General features: G+C 49.3%; 2 protein-coding genes across 4 annotated transcripts in view; one reads left to right on the forward strand and one right to left on the reverse strand.

Annotated features, from left to right (window-relative positions):
* ZRANB1 (zinc finger RANBP2-type containing 1) overlaps window positions 1-17,824 on the forward strand; it is a 35,612-nt gene extending 17,788 nt beyond the window's left edge. The window contains exons 2-9 of the mRNA XM_029932765.1: window positions 104-291; window positions 4,283-4,436; window positions 6,522-6,593; window positions 7,557-7,755; window positions 11,659-11,779; window positions 12,832-12,961; window positions 13,060-13,289; window positions 14,702-17,824. Of these exons, the coding sequence (XP_029788625.1) occupies window positions 104-291; window positions 4,283-4,436; window positions 6,522-6,593; window positions 7,557-7,755; window positions 11,659-11,779; window positions 12,832-12,961; window positions 13,060-13,289; window positions 14,702-14,920 (1,313 nt within the window). The 3' untranslated portion in view covers window positions 14,921-17,824. The remainder of the gene's footprint in view (window positions 1-103; window positions 292-4,282; window positions 4,437-6,521; window positions 6,594-7,556; window positions 7,756-11,658; window positions 11,780-12,831; window positions 12,962-13,059; window positions 13,290-14,701) is intronic.
* A 260-nt stretch (window positions 17,825-18,084) lies between these two features.
* CTBP2 (C-terminal binding protein 2) overlaps window positions 18,085-24,282 on the reverse strand; it is a 130,245-nt gene continuing 124,047 nt past the window's right edge. For all 3 annotated transcript variants that reach the window (XM_029932763.1, XM_029932764.1, XM_029932762.1), the window contains 5 exons: window positions 22,722-22,936; window positions 22,186-22,316; window positions 21,543-21,670; window positions 20,958-21,075; window positions 18,085-19,478 (listed from right to left, as the gene is read on the reverse strand). In XM_029932763.1, the coding sequence (XP_029788623.1) occupies window positions 19,298-19,478; window positions 20,958-21,075; window positions 21,543-21,670; window positions 22,186-22,316; window positions 22,722-22,936 (773 nt within the window). In that variant the 3' untranslated portion in view covers window positions 18,085-19,297. The remainder of the gene's footprint in view (window positions 19,479-20,957; window positions 21,076-21,542; window positions 21,671-22,185; window positions 22,317-22,721; window positions 22,937-24,282) is intronic.

The raw sequence follows: 24,282 nt of genomic DNA on the forward strand, positions 1-24,282 counted from the left end.
TCCTAGAGAAACACGTGGAAGGGTTTAGAGTGAATGCGACAGGTTTATGCCTTTTGAACAAAAATTGATTTAAACTCTTATTCTGTCTCGATGCTTGTTCTAGGGGTTGTAGAAGGTGATCTCGCTGCTATAGAAGCGTACAAGTCCTCAGGAGGGGACATCGCGCGTCAGCTCACTGCGGACGAGGTGCGCTTGCTGAACCGCCCTTCCGCTTTCGATGTCGGCTACACCCTCGTCCACCTCGCCATTCGCTTCCAGAGGCAGGACATGCTGGCCATCCTGCTCACGGAGGTGAGGACGGCCATCGTGGTCACACGTTGTTTTATAGGAAGGACCTGTGTTCGTTAGTTTTCATTTTTGAGGTAATGTTTTTCTAAACTGTTCTTAAGTGTTTTAGATTCTTCTACTCTCTTTATAAATTCACACTAAACTTGAGACTTCAACAGCATATAATACTTAAGGGTGTATCCTTTTAAAACGAGACATTTTGCCACAGTATTTGAATTATCTCTTGGATAAAAAAACACTAGGATGTATCTTTCATTCATCCAACTAATATTGATCGAATACCTCCTCCTCTGTGCTGGGCACTGTGCTAAAAAGAGATGTGATTGGGAAGACATTGGCTCCTCTGCAGAGTCTCCAGAAAAGTGGAGAAATAAACAGGGCATTCTGCATTGAGCGTGTTGTCACATATGTGAATGCCAGGTGCTATGGGAGTCCTTGAGAAAGTCTTTTGGGGGGATCTCACCGCCTCACGGAGAGCAGGTAACTTTGTAGGGGGCGGTCTGAAGGAGAAGTAGGACTTAGCCTCATAAGTGGATGGAGGAGAGAAGGGAGTTGAGGAAACTGTTTATTCGGAGGCCCTGATGGTGGTGTTTGTGGTGAGTTCAGGAACTGGCAGAGGCGCTCAGCAGGCCCCGGACGGTGATTGGGAGCTGAGAAGGGAAGCGCTGCCAAGGGTCTTCTGGGCCAGGGGGTATGAGGACTGTCCCTAGGGCAGTGAGCAGACGGGCTGTGCAGAGTGTAGGGGCAGGGGGCAGACGAGTGACCAGGCCAGCGTTTTGGCCGCTGCGGCCTGGAGAGCGGAATCTCGTGCGGCAAGCACCCCATGATGCTTTCAAGGGCTCTACCCGGATAGAAGTGGAAACGGCAGCGGAAGGAAGCGGGCCGGTTTGAAAGAACTGGTGCGTGGAGTCAGGCTCAAGTAGATAGACTGGGTGTGGGGCGTGACGGAGAGAGAGGGACCAGGTTGGTTCTGAGCTTTCAGACTTAGAGAACTATGCAGATGTCACAAATGATTGCAGATGATTCCAAATGCAAATTCAGGATGTGACCACATTATCTCTTCTAACGATAAGAGAAATGGAGAAAGTGCAGAGAGTCAGATCAGCTGTAGATTCCAATTTTGTCGGTATAGGTCTTCTCTGGTAATGCTTCTGCGTATTTGCATATTCAGATTAGCCAGTATGGATTTGGGAGCCACTCTGGACAAAGCCCTGGGAGGGATTAAAGGACATGAAGGTTACCTGGAAACAGGATTGAAAGGGCTAGTTTAGTGTGGTAAGAGTCCAGTGACGCCAGAGGCACCTCATAGACAGGGGAGGGCTTGAGAGCGGCCACGGCGTAGATAAGGGGCAGGCTTACTGCAGACCGGATGGGGAAGGGACAGCTTGAAAAGCAGCAGTGTGATTAGAAGGACCAGCCTTCTGGAACAGGGGACAGAACAGTCAGAGGCAGTTTCTGTAGTATCTGAGGTCTGGCTACGTTGGTGTTGTACGTCAGCAGGGCCAGTGTTGGGGGCAGTAGTCGCTGGTGGTGGCAGGAGACTGGATGGAGAGGACAGCTGTGAGCCAAGGCTCCAGTCCGGAGGGGGTTCCTGGGCTCCCCTCAGGCTGGGAGAGGACTGAGAAAGTTGCAGGGGTTGTCCTGAGTCAGTGGCCTCCTATGAGTAGTCTAGGACAAACAGGGAGGGGAAGGGGCAAGAGGGAGAACCTTATGGTATTTATTATTTTCTGCCTAACAGGTCACCTCAACTTAGCAGTTTTAGTCCACAAACCGCCGTTTTCTCACGCAGTTCCTGGGGGTGAGGTGTCCAGGAGTGGCTCAAGTTCTCACAGGCTTACAGTCAGATGTTCAGAATTGCTGTTGTTGAAAGGCTTGACAGGGCTAGAGGGTCTGGTTCTGAGCACGCTCACGTGGCTGCTGGTAGAAGGCTTCTAATCCTTGTCACATGGGCCTCTCCTAGGACAGGGTTCATCCAGAGCTAGTGACCCGAGAGAGAGAACGCGCCTGTGATCCCAGTGGAAGCTGCAGTGTCTTTAGATACAACCTAATGTGGGGGGGCGGGTGGCGCGTACCATCCTTTTTGCCATATTCTTTGGGACACAGAGACCAACCCTGGTGCACTGTGGGAAAGGTGGAAGGGGGTTGGATTTCCAGGGAAAGAACAAAATGGGTCGTGGAATTTAGTCTCAGTGGGGTAGCCACTCCAGAGGACGTCGTTGAAGGGGCGAGTAGGGAGGTTGGACCTAGGGATGTGTCTGCAGAGAGAGGACAGAGCCGAGTACTTTGAGGATGAGAACAGGGTATTTTGGGGATACGTGTGGGGGGGGCGGTCAGACTCCTTTCGTAGTCTGGTGGAATCTGTGGACTCCTTTTCAAAGTCTGGTTTTAAATGCATAAAATAAGAAAGATCACAAAGGAAATCAGTTATATTGAAGTAGGTTTTCAGAATATTAGGTTTTTGCTATATAAGGGAATGCACTTTAAGTCTAGGCAAGCGATTCGTGAAAATGAAGGATTTAAATTTAATGAAAATTCTCGTTCAAGTTCACAGGCCCTCCCCAACAAGTTCACGTGCCCTAAGTTAAGAATTACTCGCCTAGAGAGAAAAGGTTGAAGCGGCTAGAAGATGAAGGGTAGGCTTCAGGGTCCGGGGCTGAAGGGCGGGCAGTGGAGGAGGACGCGTGACCTCTCCTGCGCTCGAAGGTCCCCTGACAGTGTTCGAAGTTCTCGTTATGGTTCACGTCGTGTTTGAAGAAACACAGGATCCCAAGTTTTGGAAGGGGCAGAGGGTAGCAGATTGGAATAAGCTATTTGTGAATTTATTTTGGGGTCCATTTAAACTGTGACTTGAGAAATTGTTATATTCCGAAAATATATTGATGCTTCATTTTCCGTAATTGGAGTGTCACATGATGACTGGGTTTGTGGAGTCAAGAGGTAGTAAGAATTTCATTGTAACTGGTAATCCTGACCAATAAAAAGATCTGGTGCTTGTGTTGGATACGCAGGGTTTTTGAGACACTGTTCACTTAATAAAAATTACAGTTCATCATCCCCATATATGTAGATGACATTATGGGTAAAGCTTTGAGTGGCTCTCGACAGATCTGCTCCGAGCCCCACGTGTAACTGGAAACCTGCATTTGGGCAGGTTGTCCAGGTCAGAGGTCAGTGGCTGGTGTCTGGCGCCCTCCCTCTCTAGCAGATCCTCACCTTGGATTTCAAAATTCTTTGTGTGCAGACCTTTTCAGCTCCACAGAAGGCATGCAGCTTAAATGTAAAATATATCTCTGCATCTTTTGTCACTGTCCATCATTAAACAGAAAAGGAAGGTTCTAGCCATCTCCTTGTTTAGAAGTCGCCTGTCGAGTGCTCACTAACTACAGCAGGGCTCATGTGTCATTCCTGTCGGCCTAGACTTTGAATGTTTGCTGTCTCTTCCACACTTAGAGAATACAAATGCTTTTTTAAATATTCAGAATTACAGCAAATGGGGAAGGATTTGAGCTCAGTGGGAACTAACCCTTCAAAAATGCCATGCTTTCCTTATTCCACAGTCAAGGTGCTTGAAGTATTCTTACTTAACCCAGCGGGAGAAGAGTGTTTGTGTTTTCCTCTGTCTCCATGAGCTGGAATTTCCTGTTTTTTAAGAATGCTTTTATTGGGGGCCTGATGCCTAGTTTTACTCGGGGTGGTTTTCTGTCCTTCCTCCCTCTCCTAGGATGAACCTTTGTGAACAACACTGTTTTACATAAATATTTATATAAATCTGTATATATTTCCTTGGGAGAAGTTCCTAAGAAGTGAATTTCCTCCTGGGAATTTACTGAAACACACTTCCACTGGTGAGAAAATAGTACCTAATCTATTGTAAAATTAACAAAACAACACCCTGAGTCACTGGGAAGGTTTGGTAATTTCTTTTAAATACTGTTGTTTTCTGCTTTGGTTAATGTTAAATGAGATGCAGAGGAAAGTTTCTTTTGTATTTAAGGTGTCGCAACAAGCAGCAAAGTGTATTCCTGCAATGGTGTGTCCTGAGCTGACAGAGCAGATCCGGCGAGAGATCGCTGCCTCTCTTCACCAGAGAAAGGGGGACTTTGCTTGCTATTTTCTAACTGACCTTGTAACATTTACGTTGCCAGCAGGTAACTCCAAATTTCAATGTGAAAAGAAATTTTCACTTTATTATAATTTTTTAAATGTGTGAGTGAAATGGTTTCTGTTAGAAAGCAAATAACTTGGCTACTATATGTGCATTTTAGATGACTTTAAGTGACCGCCCTGCTCAGTCCAGGAGCCACCAGTCCTAGGGCTCCTCGTAAAACTTACGCTTCAGATCTGGCAGGAAGTAGCAGCTGATAATGACTGGCTTCTCTGGGGCCTTAGACGCTTCAGAAAGTCCGTTTTACCCATTTATTTTTCTCTTCCATTTCCTTTTAGGATGTATACTTTTTTTTTCTTTCTCATGCCTGTCTGTTTTAAAAATCACATAGTAATGGTTATTGGTATTAGGAGATAGGAGTAGAACATGGGCTTTTAATGAGTGGAGTCATTATTTGGATCCAAGATACTGACATTCTTTTCTAAGTGTCATTATTGTCTTCTTCACTCATTAATTTCCTCTGTTTGTGAAGCAGCTTCTCATTTTTCCATCCATGACAATTGGAAGTGTCTTCTGAGATCATTTTGTCATTTGGCATTGAGTAGAGCACCAAACACCGAAAGCGTCTAAAATAAAGCTTCCGTCTTGATGCTAAGTGTCTTGAGTTGTTCCATAGACATAAACACAGGAGCATTTACGAGTGCTAGGAGGTTATCACTAATCACTAAGACTTTTAAAATCAGATTTCATTTGAAGTGCACTCTATATATTTAAGGTCACTCTGGTGATGTTTTGAATTTTACTCTGACTTGAAAATAGCTTAAAAATTTTTTGTAAAGCCATTTTCCAGGGTAATTCTTTTTTTTACTGTTGACTGCTCCATTAGTAAACTGAACAAAGAGAATTTGAGGAGGACAACAAAACCAGGGATCCGTGTGCCAGAAATTAATGTGTCATTCCCTTTTATGAGAAGATTCTGAAGTCTGGAAGCAATAGGCCCGAGCAGAGGTTGAGAGACCAGGGCAGATCAGCATTTGTGTGTCGTTGTTATTGTTTCGTTAACTTGGACATCAGAGAGCCCTACTCCTTTTTTTCTTTTATTTCATTTTTACTGAGGGATAATTGTCACATATTTGTCAAATATTTAAAGTGTCCATTTTGATGTCGTCCGTGCACACATTGGGAAAGGATCCCCCCACCATCTAGTTAATTAACACGCCATCTCACGTTTATCTGTTTTTGATGAGAACATGTAAGTTCTGTTCTCCTGGCAGATTGTAGGCACACAACGCAGCGTTAAACAGTTACCATGGTGTTTCCTTAGGTCTTGAGCCTTATTCATTTTGTAGCTTGGACCTTTTCGTACCCTTTTACCAATCTTTAATTTTCTCACTTGCCCCAGCCGCTGGCAACCTCTTTTCTACCCTGTTTCTAGGAGTTTGACTTTTTTCCCCCCCAAAGAGTCTACATGGACGTGGGACCATGCAGTGTTTGGTTTGTCTTTCTCCGTCTGGCTCATTCCACTTAGCCTGATGTCCTCAGCGTCCATCCGTGGTGTTCTCTATTCCTTCATCCGTTGGTGGACACGTAGGTTGTTTCTGTATCTTGGCTGTTGAGAGTAAGGCTGCAACAGACATGGGGGTGCGTTCCCCCTTCAGTACCCTGTTTTCATTTATACAGGTGTATTTCCTGTGTACGTGCGCGCACACGCCCCCCGATGTGGATTGCCGGATCGGATGATACTTCTCACTTCTTGAGGAACCTGTTTTAAGTGGTGGCTCTACACCCGTTTACACCCCCACTGACTGTGCACAGGGCTCCCTTTCTACACCTCCTTACCAGTCTTAGAGGCTTTTTGAGAATAGTTGTATGCAATTATTGGTCCGAATATTAGCCTTTTATTGTTTTTAGATGGCAGTTTTGATAATGAAGTACAGAAAGGAAATATTTTACTTTACACGTGTACACACACACACACACACACACACACACACGCACACACAACACCTGCCTGACCGCTTTCACTGGCAAGGGCTATTTTAGAGGAAGTTACTGTTAGATGCTGATATCAGATTTATTAAGTTATGAGATCTGAGAAAAACTTTTAAGTCTGTTGTTTGATTTGTAGATATTGAAGACTTGCCTCCAACAGTCCAAGAAAAAGTATTTGATGAGGTGCTTGATAGAGATGTTCAGAAAGGTAAGCGTGGAATTACTGGGTGTGCTTTAGTTTCATTTCCATAAGCTCTTTGTTTTCAGTGTATGGTTGATTAGTTTTATTTTTACTTTAATTGAAACTGTAAAGTCCTTAAGAGCAATGTCACATTGTGATGTTACAAATGTTCATTCTGTCCGGGTGCCTGAGTGGCTCAGTTTGGTTGGGCCCCTGACTCTTGATTTCGGCTCAGGTCACAATCTCATGGTTGGTGGGTTCAAGCCCCTGACTGGGTTCTGCGCTGTGACAGTGCAAATGGAGCCTGCTTGGAATTCTCTCCCCGCCCCACAGCCAGTCCCCTGCTCATGCCCTTTCTCTCTGAAAATAAACATTAAAAAATGTTCTTTCTTACAATTATATCTTGGTAAAACTGGAAAAAAATTATGAATGCTTATTCATGGGTTCTTAACTGTAATAGAAGGAATAAATAAAGGTATAATAATGTGTAAGCATTGGTTTTCTACTTCCAGTTCTAGAATATTTCTAAATTAAACATTTTTTAGAAAATATATTGTAAAGAATTGAAAAGTTGAGAAAATTATTGTAGAGCCACAAGATGTTTCCATGACTCAAAAGGCTTATATTTCAATTGATCAAACTTATTTACATGTTAAATGGTAAATTATACATAAGCTTATTAACATCTACAGAATTGGTTCTTTCCTCCAGTGACTAGTCCTTAATTGCATAGTCATGAAAATGAACATGTTACTTTGGGGTGCTTGGGTGGCTCAGTTATTTATGATCTTGTGGGTCATGGGTTCAAGCCCATGCTGGGCTCTGTGCTGTCACAGCTCAGCCTGGAGCCTGCTTCAGATTCTGTGTCTCCCTCTCTCTGTCCCCTCCCCGACTCATGCTCTCCCCCGCTTCAAAATTAGAGAAAATAAAAAAATTAAAAAAAAACAAAACAAAAAGAAAATGAACCTGTTATTTAAATTCCTTATATAGAGTTAGAAGAAGAATCTCCAATTATAAACTGGTCTTTGGAGTTGGCTACTCGTCTGGACAGTCGACTGTATGCGCTTTGGAATCGGACCGCAGGAGACTGCTTACTTGATTCAGTGCTGCAGGCTACCTGGGGCATTTATGACAAGGACTCGGTGCTTCGGAAAGCCCTGCATGACAGCCTGCATGACTGTTCACACTGGTAAGCTGGCCGCTGGCCTCCCCCCTGGTTCAAACCGGGGTGCTCCGTATCCTCACCGTGTTGGGATGGGCTTCGCTGGCTGTGTTTTCTGTGGAAGCCCGGCAGGAGAAATCTGACTTTATGCATTGAGACACTTGGAACACTCTGATGGCTTTTACCCCATTTTGCTGAGCTTTAACATAGAAGCATTTGAAACTGCTGTCATAGCCTTAAATATTCATAAGGTCTTTGCCCATGTTTTTAAGTGTTATGATTTCATTTTTAATTTTGTTTATGTTTTTTATTTATTTTTGAGAGACAAAGAGAGACAGAGCATGAGCAGGGGAGGGTCAGAGAGAGAGGAAGACACAGAATCTGAAGCAGGCTCCAGGCTCCGAGCTAGCTGTCAGCACAGAGCCCGACGTGGGACTCGAACCCACAAACTGTGAGATCATGACCTGAGCCAAAGCCGGACGCTTAACTGACGGAGCCACCCACGCACCCCAATGATTTCATATTTTTGTTTAATATTGAAAGATTATGTTGGCATTGTATTACGAGATTTTTGCCTTAGGGACACAGTCTTCAGACCACATTTTATTTTGCACATTTTTGAAATCCACAAAACAGGTAAAAAATAGTGCAACAGACCCCAGTGGATTGCCCACTTGCAGATGGTTAGCCACATCTCTGCACATACCTTTGCCATGAGTTGGAGTCCTCATGATGCTTTTTACCAGCTGGCATTCCAGCACGCATCTTTGAAGACCAAGGACGCGCTCTTACCCCCGCGTCTTCACGACCACGTTTAGGGAAAGGAGCAGTGAAGGGCGCCTGCGGGGTCAGTCAGGCGTCTTGATTTCATTTCAGGTCATGAGCTCACAGGTCTTGAGACTGAATCTGGAGTAGGGTGGCCTGGAGCCTGCTTGGGACTCGCTCTCTCCTTTCTCTCTGCCCCTCCTCTGCTCGCACGTGTGTGCACTCTTTCTCTCAAAATAAATAAACTTAAAAAACCAACCATGACCCTGGAATCCAATGTACAGTCCATATCACGTCTTCCAGTTATCTCAAAAATGCCCTTGATGTATACAGATTTTCTCTGCTATCCCAAAGTAGAGCATGCTTGTGAAACCTTCCGTAAGCTTTTGAGGTGGTGTAAAGCAGTGATGCAGTTACCATTTTGCAGAACTGAAAGTCCTCTTCATTTCTTTCTGGCTAGCAAACCCCGGTGCTAATGTGGGTCTTTTGTGAAAGTGCAGGGGCACAAAGTGAACTTTCAGATAGCAGGGGAGTCTGTGTGTGTGTGTGTGTGTGTGTGTGTGTGTGTGTGTGTGTATACATACATTTTTTAACGGTAAATTTACCCATTGGGGTATTAATCAGTGGAAATGATAATGGTGTTTGTGACTCATAGTTTGGTTTTGTACTTACTTGACTTAAGGTATTTTCTTGGTTCTGTATATATATTATCTCCATTATCATAAATGAGAAAATAGAGGCCAAAAGAAGCTAAATTAATTAAAAGATGCTTGTTTCCTCTTACACCTCCTTGAATGCTTACAGAGTAATGGTAATGGTCTTACTCCAAATGATTTTATTACCCTAGTATCTCTTATTTAATTTTTGAGCACTTACTAGTTGTAAATTTTGTTGTCAGTATTTAGGGTTTACATGAAGCCCATTAGAATGTAAATTCCACGAGAACAGAGATTTTGTTGTGTTTCATTGTATAAGATCTAGTGCCTCCAATATCCTGACGCATAGTAACTATCCAGTAAACATTACTGAATGAAAGCACTCGATAGAATTTGAAATGGAGAGCAGTTGAATAACTTCCTTGAGAGATAAATTATAAATCGAAGCATAATGCAGTAGGGGACAGATTTGAGGTCACCTGACAAAAAAAATTTGAAAGCTCCCTTGCTGGGCAGACCTCGATGGTGGCCTGATTTGGTGTGTGTGCGTGCGGGCGGACCTCGGAGGTACGTGGGTTCAGTTCCAGAGCGCTGCAGGAAAGCCAGTGTCTTAATAAAGTGAGCCAGAGGAATATTTTGGTTTCTTCATGCATATAAAAGTGCATGTTCTCAGCATCCTATAGTCCATGGTCAGTGTGCTATAGCAGTAGGACCCCCAGGCCCCAAGTAAAAGCAGCAGCCCTGACCATCACCCGAGCTTTCAGCGGTCACAGTCGTCTTGCTGGTGAAGGGTCTTGCTTTGATGTTGATGGGCTACTGACTGAGTGGAGCGGTGGTTGCTGAAGGCCAGGGTGGCTGCGGCCGTTCCTTAAAATACGACGACAGTGAAGGCTGCTGTGTCCACGGACTCTCCGTAGCGCGCGATGCCGCTTGACCGCGTTGTGCCCGCAGCAGAGCATCTTTCACACCTGGAGTCCGCCCTCTCAGGGCCCTGCCGCCGCTGTGTCCGCCAGGCGTGGGTCGTGTTCCCAGTGCTCTGCTGTCCTTTCAGCCGTCTTCACGGCATCGTCACCAGGGGGAGGTTCCCCTGCAGAAAGCCCTTTCGTTGCTCAGCCATGAGAAAGAAGGAAGGCCTCCTCTGTTCAGATTAGATCACGAGGTGGCAGCAGCTCTGTCCTGTTTTCGGGCCCCACTTGGAGTTCTCCGCTCTTTCCACCACATCCTCACCTACTTCCTCCCCTCAGGTCTCGAACCCCTCAGAAGTCGTCTATGAGGGTTGGAATCAACTTCTAAACTCCTGTTAATGTTGATATTTTGACCTCTTTCCATGAATCCAGAATGTTCTTAATTGCATCCAGAATGGTGAATCCTTTCCAGAAGCTTGTCAGTTTCCTTTGCCCAGATCCATCTGAGGAATGTGTCTATGGCAGCAGTAGCCTTATTACCTCAGATAATGACTGGAAAGTCGACATTACTCCTTGATCCAGAGGTGTGGTGGGTGTGGTGTGGTCAGGCCTGGAAATAGTATCTGGTTGCATCTGTCAGAGCTCTTGGGTGACCAGGTGCATTGTCGGTGAGCAGTCATATTTTGAAAGGAGTTTTAGGAGGGGTAGGTGTCAACAGTGGGCTTAAGGTACTTAGCAAAGTGTAGTGTAAATGGATGTGCTGTCATCCAGGCTTTATTGTTCTTGTTATAGAGCAAGAGTATAGTTAGCACAGTTTCCAAGGGCCCTAGGATTTTTGCAATGTGAGCACTGGCTTTGACTTAAAGTCACGAGCTGCCTTAGCCCCTTAACAAGAGAGTCAGCTTGTCTTTGGGGGCCAGGCCCTGACTCCGCTCTAGCTGTACCAGTCCGAGATGGCATCTCCTTCCAGTAGAACTCCGTGTCATCGGCACTGAAGACGTGTTCAGCGCAGCCACCTTCACTTACCACGTCAGCTAGATTCTCTGGAGAACTTGCCACAGCTTCCGTGTCACTTGCCGATTCACTTTGCACTCTGATGTCTGGAGCCTCTGTCCTTAAACCTCGCGAATCAGCCTCTGCTAGCTTCTTTCCTCACCTCTGTGAGCCTTCAGTGAATTGAATAGCATCCCTTGCGTTGGGAGCAACGTTAATATACTGGTGAACACACGGGCGCCAGTCCATTGTTTACACGGCGACCGAGTCGTGAATTAATGTAAAATGGCGGTGTCTTAGATCCTACCCAAAATCTCAGATGGTTTTGAATGTCATTATTTTTTTTTTTTGAACTTGTAAATCAATAGTAGACATTTGAATGAATTGATCTCATCACTAGAGTTGAAAGTTCTGGTGAGAACTTGGTGGGTGGCGAATCGAATTGTGTGTGAGGATGTTGAGTGATGTCTGCTGGCAGGACGTAGGCATTTTTAATGGGAAAGTGCGTTGCAAACCTGAGAAAATTAATAAAGTTCATCTCTTTACGTGAGTTGCTTAAAGACTACATCACATGATGGGAGCACTAACTTCTTCCTGTCTTGCTGTTTCAGGTTTTACACACGTTGGAAAGATTGGGAATCGTGGTATTCTCAGAGCTTTGGTTTGCATTTCTCCTTGAGAGAAGAGCAGTGGCAGGAGGACTGGGCGTTCATACTCTCTCTCGCCAGCCAGGTGAGCGCGCTGCGGGGCGCGGTGCTCCCTGAGGAGAGGTGGCCGTGCGCTCGCGCCCCTGGACGCAGGGCCCACGTGGGAGGCGGTGTGGCAGGCGGCGGGTGCCGTGGCTTCCAGTCGTGACTGCCGTCTGTCAGCTGGGGGACCACGGGCAAGGCCTCCTGCGGGACAGGGACACTACCGTGTGTTTCCTGCGTTACGTGATTAGAAAGAGTCAGAATGGAAGTTGTGCCGTGAGGACTTAGCAAGGGCTCACGTGCCTCCTCAGACTGCTCTTCGCCTGTATCGTCTTAGGAAGGCGGCTTTGTGCCCGTTTTATCCGCCTGCTGGTCCTGGGTCTGAGCTCACCGGCTGGCGGCGGGCCCACAGGGCGGGGCGCCGTGGCCAGCAGGGGGCACTGCTTCTGACTGAGTTGTGCACAGGGGCTCCTGCCAGGCTCTGGCTTTCATGCCGGTTTCGCCCCACGAAGCGCGTTCGGTGTACTAAGTGCAGCGCCCAGAGACAGGCACACGGAGCCATCCTTCTCTTTGCAGAAAGCGCTGCACCGTAGTTGAATGCTGTGAACGAAGTGCCTTCTGTCACAGCGCTGTTTCACATCTGTGACGCGATGTCACGTTCGTCAGAGGGGCGGCGGACCTGTGTAGTCTTCTTGAATTAGGCGATGCTGCTATTTAAGTGCGCGTGAAATGGCGGCTCCTGTTTTTTCTTGGGGAGGACCGGGTGTGGGTGCGGCTCTCACAGGGACCTTCCTCGGCAGGCGGCCACGTGAGTCAGGTGCCCCTCGCTCCCTGGATCTCTTGTCCCTGAGATCAGAATTTACCCAGGTCCGCAGGGCTCTTCTCTCGAGTCTGGATAGTGAGAGATGCCTGTATACGCTTGTGACCTCATTGGGAGGATTTGCAGAATGTTATGCTCACTCGGCTTGATAGTATTACTTGAAAAAAAAAGCAAGTGTACAGGTGGGGAGCAGCGTTGTGCTCTCTGCACGTCGTTTCCCGGGGGGCGGTGACTGTCTTACAGAGAAATCACTTTCTTTATTTTTCTCTGCACAGCCTGGAGCAAGCTTGGAGCAGACGCACATTTTTGTACTTGCACATATTCTTAGACGACCAATTATAGTTTATGGAGTAAAATATTATAAGAGTTTCCGGGGAGAAACTTTAGGATATACTCGGTTTCAAGGTAAGCTCTTGCTCGGGAGTTTTTAGAAGTCTCCTTGCTTCGGATGCACTTCGTGGCCCAGTCCTGACCATCCCGTACTTCGGGCTTCTTCCTCCCAGGTGTTTATTTGCCTTTGTTGTGGGAACAGAGTTTTTGTTGGAAAAGTCCGATCGCTCTGGGCTATACAAGGGGCCACTTCTCTGCTTTGGTTGCCATGGAAAACGATGGCTATGGCAACCGAGGTGCTGGTGCTAACCTGAACACGGACGACGACATCACGGTCACCTTCCTGCCTCTGGTGGACAGCGAGAGGAAGTTACTGCACGTGCACTTTCTGTCTGCTCAGGAGGTGAGAGGCCGGCGCTCCCCTTAGCCCCTTCCAGTAGCATCTGCACGGCCCCCGGCCTGGACGCCTGCCCAGGCCTCTCCGGCGGGGTGTCCCTGCGCTGCCTGCGGAAGCCGCGGGTCTGGTCGTAGTTAGTGTCACTCTGTGGAGATGCAGGCCAGCCAGGCTTCGGAGCTCCCCTTTTTTGAGCTGTGGGGTAGGCTGTTGTGTGGAAATACAGCGGGGACTGAAGACAAATGTCCTCCCCCCCCCTCCCTGCCCATATTAAGGAGCACTGGGGGGGGAGGGAACAAGGGGGGACATGGGCCTTGTGATTTAAATGGGGTGGTAACCAAAGGCATCTGAGGAGGAGGTGCCCCTGCCCCGAGACCCCCGGAAGTGGAGCCTTGCAGGGTAGGGAGGACGAGGGTGGTAGGTAGAGGGGGCGCCTCAAGGCCCGGGGTGGGGGCGTTGCGGGAGGGGGTGAAGGACCAGGGGGTGGCGAGGGGCTCGCTCATCCACAGCCTTTTCAAAGCCTTGGCTTTGGCTTTGTAATAAGCTGGGAAGCCGGCAGCCAGCCTGCCCAGTGCTGAGGCGAGAAGCCTGGGCAGTGACGGGAGCAGGAGCCCCAGGCCCCGGGGCCTTGCAGCTGCAGGGGAGAGAGAGAGGGGGAGACCCAGGCAGGGGTGACGGTGAGGATGTGGAGAATGGATGCCCCCAGAAAATGCACATTCTTACAAACTTATCAGTCTTTTACTTAATGTACTAGTCATTATTATAAAACTTTTATAATCACATTAAGAACAAATAGACCACAATTTTTATAACTTCATTCTGTAAATACTTTACTGAATAAACTTGTCATATGTTTGAAGCTGAGACTTCGTTTTTCTAGCCTTTTCTTTACCATGATCAGTTTATTAGGTTAACATTTGGTTTTTCCCGTTCTATCAAACAAAAATATTACTAGATTGTTCTTCCCCTCGAGGTCTTTTTCTGAGAATTTTTTTATTGATTTTTTTTGTTGTTGTTTGTTTATTTTAGAGAGAGGGAGAGAGAACATGCAAGCAGGGGAGAGGCAGACAGGGAGACAGACTCTGAAGCAGGCTCCAGGCTCTGAGCTGTCAGCCCAGAACCCGACGTGGGGCTGGAACTCAGGAACTGTGAGATTGTGCCCTGAGCCCAGGTTGGAAGCCCAACCGACTGTGCCACCCAGGCGCTACCCTTCCCCACACTGAGGTTTTTCTGTTTAACTGTAAGAAACCGGGTTTTAATCATTAAATGGATGAGAGGCTGAAACCACGTGAAAAGTTTGTTGCTTGGACTTTCCATGAGTGACTGTGGCGGCTACATGTGTGTGTTTCCATCAGATGTCTCCTAGCAGGTCTCTGATCTGTGACCCTCTCTTTCCTCCCCCCCCCCCCCCCCCCCAAAAGCTAGGGAATGAGGAGCAGCAGGAGAAGCTGCTCCGAGAGTGGCTGGACTGCTGTGTGACCGAGGGCGGCGTGCTGGTGGCCCTGCAGAAGAGCTCCCGGCGGCGGAGCCACCCGCTGGTCACGCACATGGTGGAGAAGTGGCTTGACCGCTACCGGCAGATCCGCCCGTGCACGTCCCTGTCTGACGGGGAGGAAGATGACGAGGACGAGGACGAGTGAGGGGCCCCCCGAGCGGAGGACCAGGGACCGGGCCTGCGCCCGCAGAGCCCGCACGGTGCGCTCCGGCCCGGCCGGAACCGGATCTGGTGGGGACCTGCCCCGAAGGGTTTTCTCATCACACCCGGCAGCGAGGGCGGCGAGGACGCATCTGCTGTGTGAGGAGACGGAGGACTTTGGACTGCAGTTTGTAAAGAAAAAAAGAAAAGAAAAAAGAAAAAAAAAGAAAAACCCCTAATTTTATTAAGACAGAACTTTTTTCCTTTCAAGTTGTAAATCTGTCTATAAATGTAACGCATGTGGTTGTGTAAGAAGTTGTGTAATAGGACAAGTTGTACCAGCATCTTCGTATCATTGAGACGTTTTCACAGCACGGGCACCTCCCAGGGCTCATGGCAGATGACTTAGTTCCTTCGAGATCTTTTTTGAGTAGAACCTGGCTTTCTACTTCCACCTTAAAAGATCCGCTTTACGTTGAGTCTCACTAGAGCTCATCAGAGATTGGGAAACTTTTTGTACAAATTATCCACAGCCACACATAAAAATAAAAACAAGCTTTTATTTTATTAATAATTTAGTTCCTGTTTTGCCCAATAAAATGAAATCAAATCTTTAAGGAACAAACTGCAAGGAAAGAAAAGATTTGAGGGAACTCCATACAGACGTCATTCCCTTGTTTTGGAAAGGGTTTGGGTTTCTGTTCTTTAGCCTTTTTAAAAAGCTTCTGATGTGCCCCCTTTCAGTATTTAGGTATTTATTCATTTGGAAGACTGCCCTGAAAACGCGGGTTCTTCTTCTTCGGGAGCCTGCACGGCAGTGGCCTCAGGGCCCGGCCGCCCGGCCTGGGGGAGGCGCCCCGGGTGCGGGCCAGGCCCGGTCGGGCTAAATGAATCATGGGACACTTGCTCATTGGTTCAGTTGTCAATGTTCTGCTCCCAGATCGCCACGCAGAGGCTCTTCGGAGGCGGTGTCAGCTCTGCTTTCAGCAAACTGTGTTAGAGAGGCAGGCCTCTGCTCGGGCTCCTTGGGAATCCGTTAAGTGTAGAATAAAGATTTAAAAAATGCAGTCAGGTGGTAAATGCATTGTGTAACGAATTTCTCAGAGCAGTCTGAGGATTTTTGCATGTTGGTTAATTGTGGCCATTCTTATTTAAAAGTTAAAACTATAATCTTAGATAGAAATCTTTTTTATAAAAAGTATTATTTGACCACTTCAGGTATATGTTCAGTACTGGGTAAAACTTTCAGCCCTATCTCAGGAGCACAAAGACTTCGTGTCCTGACAAGCACTTTGTAGACTATTGATGTGTTGAGGAATTTGGAAAGAAGCCCCCCACCCCTGCCGCATATGCACACGCTTCCTTCCCTTTTGATGAAAAGGCTGTGAAAAACCTTTCAGTACTCGTTTTCTTCTCAGTTCTGTTTAGATGGCGTTTGGAATGTGCACAGCCTCTGATTTGATGCTGGAATACTAAAAATAGAAGAACACCCAGGAGACTACCATCTCTTAGTTCTTTCTCCTCGGAGAACAGCCCACACTGAAAGGTCCTTCCCGGGTGAAGGGATTACTCTTGCTGTCTGCTGAAACTTGCAGGAAACTGGCAGTTTGATTCCGGACGAGTGAGTGTTGATGTAGTAATGGTAATCGCTACTGTTGCAGGCGGCTAGGTTTTCCTGCAGGTTGACTTGGGTTTACTTCCATTTTGGTCAGTAATTTTTTAGAAGGCTGTCTGACTGCTTAGCAGAGCAGCTCTAGAAACTTTTCTCCACACATAGGAGTAATTCTTTGTGGGGCACAGGTTCCTGTTCTAGTTGCTGGTAAGCAGGTTGCCCTCCCAATTGAAGAAGCCAAAGAGACGTGCTGGGCAGAGAACCATCAAGTCACTATGGTCTACACAGCAGTCAGTGCTGTCCAGGAATCCTTGGCTCAGTGTTCGCCTGTGTGTGGTGGTCTGCTGAGTGGTTCCCCCGAGGGGCCTCTTTATTTATTTACTTCTGAACCGTGATCCTGACCACGCCTAGTTTAACAGGTACAGCGTTCTTCCCCGTGGGAAAGGTAGAGGATGGCATTTCCTAGGCTCCGGACAGGGGTGGGGGTGGGGCTTTAACTAGGTTTCCTCACCCAGGGGCTGGAAAGGGCCAAAATGTTGGTCAGTGCTGTGTTCAGCTCTTGAACGATTAAGCAGCCAGAGCTGTCGTCCCAAGGAGAGTGTGTGGTCCTTTCTCAAAGGTCACTGTCTTGGTGGACTCTGGACAGGAATACCAGAACTGTATGGACTTGACTTTGGTTTGTTTTTTTTTTTAAGGGAGAATACAGTGTGGAGTTTTCTGTTCTAATTAAACAAAACCTAGGTGAACCACAGACCTGAAACCTGCCTTTTTGTGGTTTTTGACTCTGGGCTCTCCATGTCCCAGATTCCATCTGCGTTAATGGAGCGCTGCTGTGTTTGCTTCTGGGCATGTGTCACACCCTTGTTGCCAACTCCTGGCATGCTTAGCTCCCGCCTGGTTTCCTGGAGGAGTGGGTCAGTAGCCACGTGCTCCACGTCTGCCCATAGGAGGCTGCTGTAACGGGAATTTCCTGGGAGGGCTGGGACGGGACCACCTCCCTCACAGGAGCGAGGGAGGTGGATGCCTCTAAGACATCCTTAACAGGGAGAGAAAGGGAGTTTGGTACTTGGAATTGGACTCGCTGACTGCCTACTACTTGCAGATGCCACTCGTACAAAGGGGTTTGATGCTATTTAAAAAGGAAAATCCTTTAAATCACCTTGCTGTTAATTATTTTGCAACATTTGTTTGTAAATATCATTTCAAAGAATTTTGAGATCCACTTCCCTTCCTGCATTACTGCTTGAGCCAGGTAATTTTGCTTTTGGGTAAATTAAAATCAAAACTCTAACTTGACCAATTTTGTTTCTTCAGTCGATTTAGTTCCAACCCACTGTTTCATCTAAAGGATGGCATGATCTGTTAGCGACGGGCTTACTAATGTGAGGTGTTCACTTTTGACAGGTGATCATCGGCATTTTCGAGTCTGGTTATGGAATAGGTAGAAAGGAAGCCGTTCATCTTTGAACCCTGCCTCAAGTAACAGGACTTGGACATGTACTTGCCCTTCAAACATCTCAATTAGAGAACTTTTACATGGGTGAGATGCACTTGCATTTCAGAACTTAACAAATTTTTATTACTTTTTATTGAAAACTGCACTGAACGCTATATGTCCACTTTTACAATAAACAAATACAGGAACGGTGACTCACACGAAAACAAAACAGTTCTGATAGCCATTATTTTTCTGTTTGGGACAGTTTTAAAGGTTTTTTTTGTCACAAAAACAGGAATGTACCTATACAAAGGCTCAAAATAGGCCATCTTTTAAACAAAAAGGCGATGATTCACAAAAGACTATGAATATAACATGTAACTAGTTGATACAAATCTAATAGGATTTGTTAAAATCAGTCACATCTAATAACACACCTGAAGTGTTCTTGTATAAAATAGCACGTGAAGAAAAGAAGACTTTATCAATGTCTAAAAAAGTGGGTTTGTTCATAGACAATCTGACAAGTTACCATAAAAAGTGTTTCCTGAGACATAAGGAAATGCAACAGTATTTTTCTTGAACTCTTTTAGCTCAAGACTTTCCACTCAATAAAATAGCTGAGGATCTGAAACTGAGAAAATATATTTGAGTACAAACAGCTTGTGAAACTTAATACTTTTTTCTTTTTTTTTCTTTTTCCTTTTTTTTTTGTTTTTTTTTTTTTGTTGTTTTTTTTGCATCAGAGGGTAGTACTGACTTCACAACCAACTGGCCCGCTCAGTGTGCAGTTCAGACAGGAGAGGCTTCTGTACAGGAGGCCGTGCGGTCCTCGGTCCCACGCGTGCGGTCGGCCACACAGGCAAACAGTCTCCTCCCCGTCTTGTAGGCATCGGATCTTCCTACTAGCGGAAAAGGTAACCAGCCCCCACGGACCGAAGGGATCAGAGTCAGAGGAGGGGGATTTCCTCTTAGCATGTTTTATTTTGACGTTTGGGACTTCAGACGCAACATTCTAGAGCAAGGTGCTCAGGACCTGCTGTGCCCAAGGGGCTGATAAAGGAAAAAGATCTATTTATTCTTTGTGATTTGATGCACAGATGAAGAACGGAACACACAATAACAGAAGTTGGTCGTTAATGAATCACATCCTAGTCTCTCGGCGCTTCTGTACCAGACGACGGCGCCGGGCTCGCTTCTAACACTGCAACGGCAGCGATGCGTGTGTCCGGAGTCGGTTAAAAAGACAGATTCCTTTTCCTCAGTTCACCTATTTGTCACTGTCTCTTGGTCCCAGGTTTATCTGAAGGATGACCGTTCGTCATTCTCTGCTATTGCTCGTTGGGGTGCTCTCTGTTGTCCCCGTGTTTTGTAGGCTGGTTGGGAGAGGGAGCTTGGGAAGGGTGCGCCACGGTGGGGAGGTTGTGAGTCACGGGGATGCCGCCGGAGATGATCCCTTCCATGGCCGTGGGAAGTCCTCCGGTCGCCACGCCCACGATGCCCGGCGGGTATCTGAGGAGCACACACAGAAAGGGCCAGTGAGTTGCCAAGCTCTGGACTCTGTGCTTCGGGGTGTTTGTTTAGGAGTTAGTTTGTCACCTTTAACCCCCACGCAAGGAGACCTCTATGTGAAAACTCTAAAACGTGGATGTGAAGTCTGTTTAGCTACATCAAAACTAAACCACAAGTTTTGTAAGCTTCCTTTCATACAACAGGACTAGCCCATCCGGCATTTGGGAGATGTTTTGTGCCAAAGAAGATGTATTGATGCTTTTAATGATCTCCCAACAGGCAGGACAAAGTCCTCTCTGATAGGAAGCATGGCCTCCTAGGCGAGCTAGCTCTGCACTCTGGTGGCCGGAGTCGAGGGACAGGACACAGCAGCGGGGGGCGAGCTGGCAAAGGGCTCGTCTGACGTTGTAGCACACAAGTCACTGTGTGCCAGGACATGTGGCATTAAGCCGTCTACAAAACATGGTTCTTAGGTAAACGTGAGTCGGCGTATTTAAACATTTCTAGGATGAAACGTACTTAACAGGCAGGTGCTTTAGAATTCCAAGACTCCCCCCTCCCTTCCTGCGGCCTGTCACAGCTGTCACCGCTCAGAAACCCAGGACTCGGGGCCACACGGTCTTGGTCTGTCAGAAGGAACCATTGCGCTGTGGCCGCTAAAGAACAGTGCAGAGTGGGAAGTGGCATCAGGTGCCGATCGGGAGGCCCGTGAGGAAAAGTGTCACCTCCCCTGGCTGTACTTGTGTGTTCCTGGCCCCGGTGGTCAAGAGTGGGTGGGAGGCAACAGCCAGAGCCATTTCTGGGCAGAGACTCGAGGTGCTAGGGGAGGTCAGGGCGTCTCCCGCGTGTCCCACAGCGCATGGGACAGGTCCCTGGGGACAACCATCTGGCCAGGGATGGGGCAACCGTGGGGTACAGGAAGGAAGACAAAAAAAAACTCCCTTCTGGAGTTCAAGGCTGCAGCTCCTTCCAGAAGCAGTGACAGTGGTCTTGCTGTGAGCCCAGCACAGGGCAGGGTGGGCTCCCTTCTCAGGTGTCCCTGGTGCAGGCACCCCTGCACTGCCTCTGTCACATGTGCCCTGGGCCACGCCTTCTCTTCACGAGGCCCTGTGTGTTCTGGGCACTCTCCCCAGTCGAACGCACCAGGCCCTGGGCCAGGAGATTCAAATTAGGAAAGTCACCAACCACATGCCCTTTCACTTGGAAACCATTCCTGTGCCTCTCCACCTAGAAGCCCTCTGGGCTTTGAAAGGGCTTGGAAAGCAGCAGGGAACACACGCCTGTTCCTGCTCTCTTTATGAGTAGGAACCCCGACTCCAGGCTGTACCGAGAGCTGTGTTTGCTGCACAGAAACTGGACATCGGGAGAACTGAGGACTGCAGACACCACGCCAGGAGCACTCCGGGCCTGACGCCACTCACGCCCCCCCATCTTCCGGAGCGGTGCTCCAGCCTCGGCCGGTGCCATCCCGCTCCTCACCTGTATGTGGCGCCGTTGAGCTCCGGATGAATGGCTTGCTGATCTATTACTGACCAGGGAGCTGTTGTGACAAAGAATTCCTTGTTCACACAGTTTCTCAAGCTTTCGGGGATGCGACCTGGAACACGACAGTTAAGATGAAGCCTACGTGCTTTTTAAGCAAGGAGTTAAACACTCTACTCGGTAGCTGCTACTGGGACGACCCACGAGCAGTGCTCGAACTGATGGTGGTCTGTCAGGTCTCTTGCGCTCTAACAGAGGGCTGACCCTTCGGTTTTCAGAAAACGTGCTATATTCCAGGGCCTGCGTGCCGAGATCCCCACCCAGGCCTCAGCTGGGGCACAGGGGAGCCCGCGCCTCCGCCCCACAATGCAGTTCGCAGGCTCATCACTGGCCGACTAGAAAGGGGATCGGTTTTGTCCGAAACTTAGTTCAGGGTTTTCATAAACTGCATACAACTCATTCAAAATGGAATCTGCTTGATCTCTAAACTCTCCCTGCCCGTAGCCAGCCTGCGTCACCCCTCCCGAGCGAGTTACCGGTACACGGCGTGGCGCCGGCGCAGCGGGAGCGCGGGGGGCTCACCTGTGATGGCCCGGCGGATCTCGGTGGCGGCCGCCTCCCGCATCTCTAGCGAGGCTTGCTCACTATACCAAGCTGTGTGGGGCGTACAAATGAGATTCGGTGCATCTTTCAAGGGACCCTGAGCAAAGCTGGATAAATGTACACAAACAGTGAATGAGAAAACTTGACTATCGACCCCTGTCCTATTTGTCAAAAGGGAGCTCTGTTCAGTAGTATGTTTCCGGAAGGCGTTGAAGGGCGTTCCGATACTTTTATAATGAGCGCCAGGAGCGAAGGGACTCAGAACTGAGGAGAAGGATCTGCGCAGGGCTGGCCCACCAGTCTCTAAGCAGAAGCAAGAGCCCAGGGGACAGATGAGCCTGGTCCTCCGCAGACCGGCACCCCGTTCGCCTTCCTTCCAGACGCCTTCTGCCTCCGCCCACGGGCCCCCTGCCCTCCCACGCGCACTGCCAAGTACAGCACGGCCCTCAGAGCCCAGGCTGGAGACGGTCTCTCGTTTCCTGCCCAGGAGCCACTTCTCTGGGAAAGCGCCCGGGTTCACGGTGGGGGCAGGGGGCACCGAGGTGTCGGAGCGGGCCCTGGGAGTTCCCGGTGCCAGGCTGGGGGTCGGGAAGCGGGCGTGCCAGCGGCCCGCCCGGCTCACCTGAAAGGCTCCGACTCATGCACGTCGAGGGCCGCCCCTCGTATCCTGCCTTCCTTGAGGGCTTGTGCTAAGGCTTTCTCATCCACCAGCCCGCCGCGGGCCGCGTTCACCAGGAAGGCCCCTTGCCTCATCTGGGGGAGGAAGGAAGAGCCATTAGAGGCCCCCACGGAGCTGCCGTTTCCAGAAGCCAGCCACAGACTGGACGTTTTGTCTGTCTGGCTGCTTAAGTGTGTGCAGCAGTTGGGAGGAAGACAGTGACAACTGGAGGGGCCGAAGGGTTGGAGCTGTGACCTGTCCCCTGCCTGTCGCTTCTCAGAGGCCAAGCCTGATTAAGGCAGGTCCCTGCTGGGTAGCTCCTGTCCCCGCTCGACCCGGCCCATCTCGTTGACAGACCTCACCGGGCTTCTCACTCACATCTTGGGCACCATCTTCCTTTTCACCAGTGTGTCCACGGACCGTTTCCTGTCCCCCCACTTTGGTTCTGACGGAAGTTTCCAGGGCTGGCATGGGTGGGGGGGACCTCTAAGTTCTGTTACCTGCTTTATAGTGAAGTCATTGATGAGGTGGTGGTTATGTTCGTTGAGATTACAGTGCAAGGAGACACAGTCGCTCTGATACAGTAAGTCCTGTAGGGTGTAGACCCTCTGTACGCCCAGGGACCGCTCTACCCCGTCCTGCAAGTAGGGGTCATAGAACAGGACGCTGAATCCGAAGGCCTTGGCTCGAACAGCGACCGCCTGCCCCGTGCGACCTGTGCAGAGAGAGAGAGAGAGCGTCCACGTGAGCGAGGCCCCGGCGTCCGCACCCGCCGGCTCCGCTGGGACCGTGTGCCCACGGCTCGGGGACACAGCAGGGCTGCGGGGGGAGGACAGGGCTTGTTGCTTGTGGTGGTTTTTTTTTTTTAATTATTATGTTCATTTTCAAGCCCAGAGAGTGTTCTGGTGAACCCCACGGCCGCAGCCAGCTTCGTTACCCTCCTAGTCACAAACTACCCCCACCCCCAGCCGTCTGTGTGCCCAGCAGGCTGCCTAACCCGAGCCTGCATTCTCTAGACGGCCAGGCAGGAGCCGGGCACATTCTTTTGCCAATGAGCACTGGGTTTGCTCACAGGAGGGGCAAAGTGATCAAAACGAACCACAGGACAGAGGCCTGGACCGGGGGGTGGAGGCTCGTCCCCGTCGGGCTGATTCTCAGGTGCGCGAGGGTGCCCCTCTCTGGAACCCCACACCACCCACCCAGACTCGGAGGCCGTCACTTGCACAAACCCACCGACCCCCACGGGCAGGGAGCGGTTTCAGCCCGAAAGCGTGCTGGCCTGAGTGCTGCTCGGAGGGGACCGGTCGGAAGTGTGCACGGCCCGTCTTCATCGGAAACCACTGCTGGACGGTGCCCGGGAGGGAGGCGTCCCTTCCCACACAAGGAAGCCTGCGTGAGGGCCACCTGGCGGCGGGCCGCGTCCCGCTCCTGCTGAGCGCCGGGGACAACTGCCTGCTCTGGAGGCAGAGGTTCAGGGAGGTCGTTTTACAGGACAGCTGCGGGGTGATCGGAGGGCGGCCATCCCCCCTCCGCCCTCCCCTCACGTCCCCACGGGGACGCAGTGAGCCAGGAACCACACCCCCCAGCGGAGAGGCAGGTGACAGAAGGTGACACACTGGAGGAAGGAGTGGCAGTGCCACCACCTAGAAGACCCTCTGATTCACCTGAAACATGGGACGAATGACCCCAGCCCAGGGCTGCCAGGGAGCTCGCCCCCACACCTCCCCGACCTGTTCTACTTCCAGACGGGGCCTCCCGGCTGCGGCTCCAGGGGCTGGAGAGAAGCCCACCCAGATTTCACCAGGGGCGCTGCTGGCCTGCGTGTGACCTCCCGACGCCTCTGCCTTTCACACCTTCCCTCACCCTCACTGTGTCCCGGGCTGCCACCCGTGCAGTGGAGCGTTCCTAAGTGTCTACAAGAACCAGATGACTCCATTCTGTGACCCACCTGGTCAAAACTGAGCCCTGCAGAGGAGCCAATGGCCTGGGCCTTCCAGAAGCATATAGGTATCGTTGCCACGGGCTAGCTTTCCCTCCCAATTTTTGTGCAAGTTCCCGACT

The sequence above is a fragment of the Suricata suricatta genome, chromosome 2, assembly GCF_006229205.1.
Source record: "Suricata suricatta isolate VVHF042 chromosome 2, meerkat_22Aug2017_6uvM2_HiC, whole genome shotgun sequence".
NCBI lineage: Eukaryota > Metazoa > Chordata > Mammalia > Carnivora > Herpestidae > Suricata > Suricata suricatta.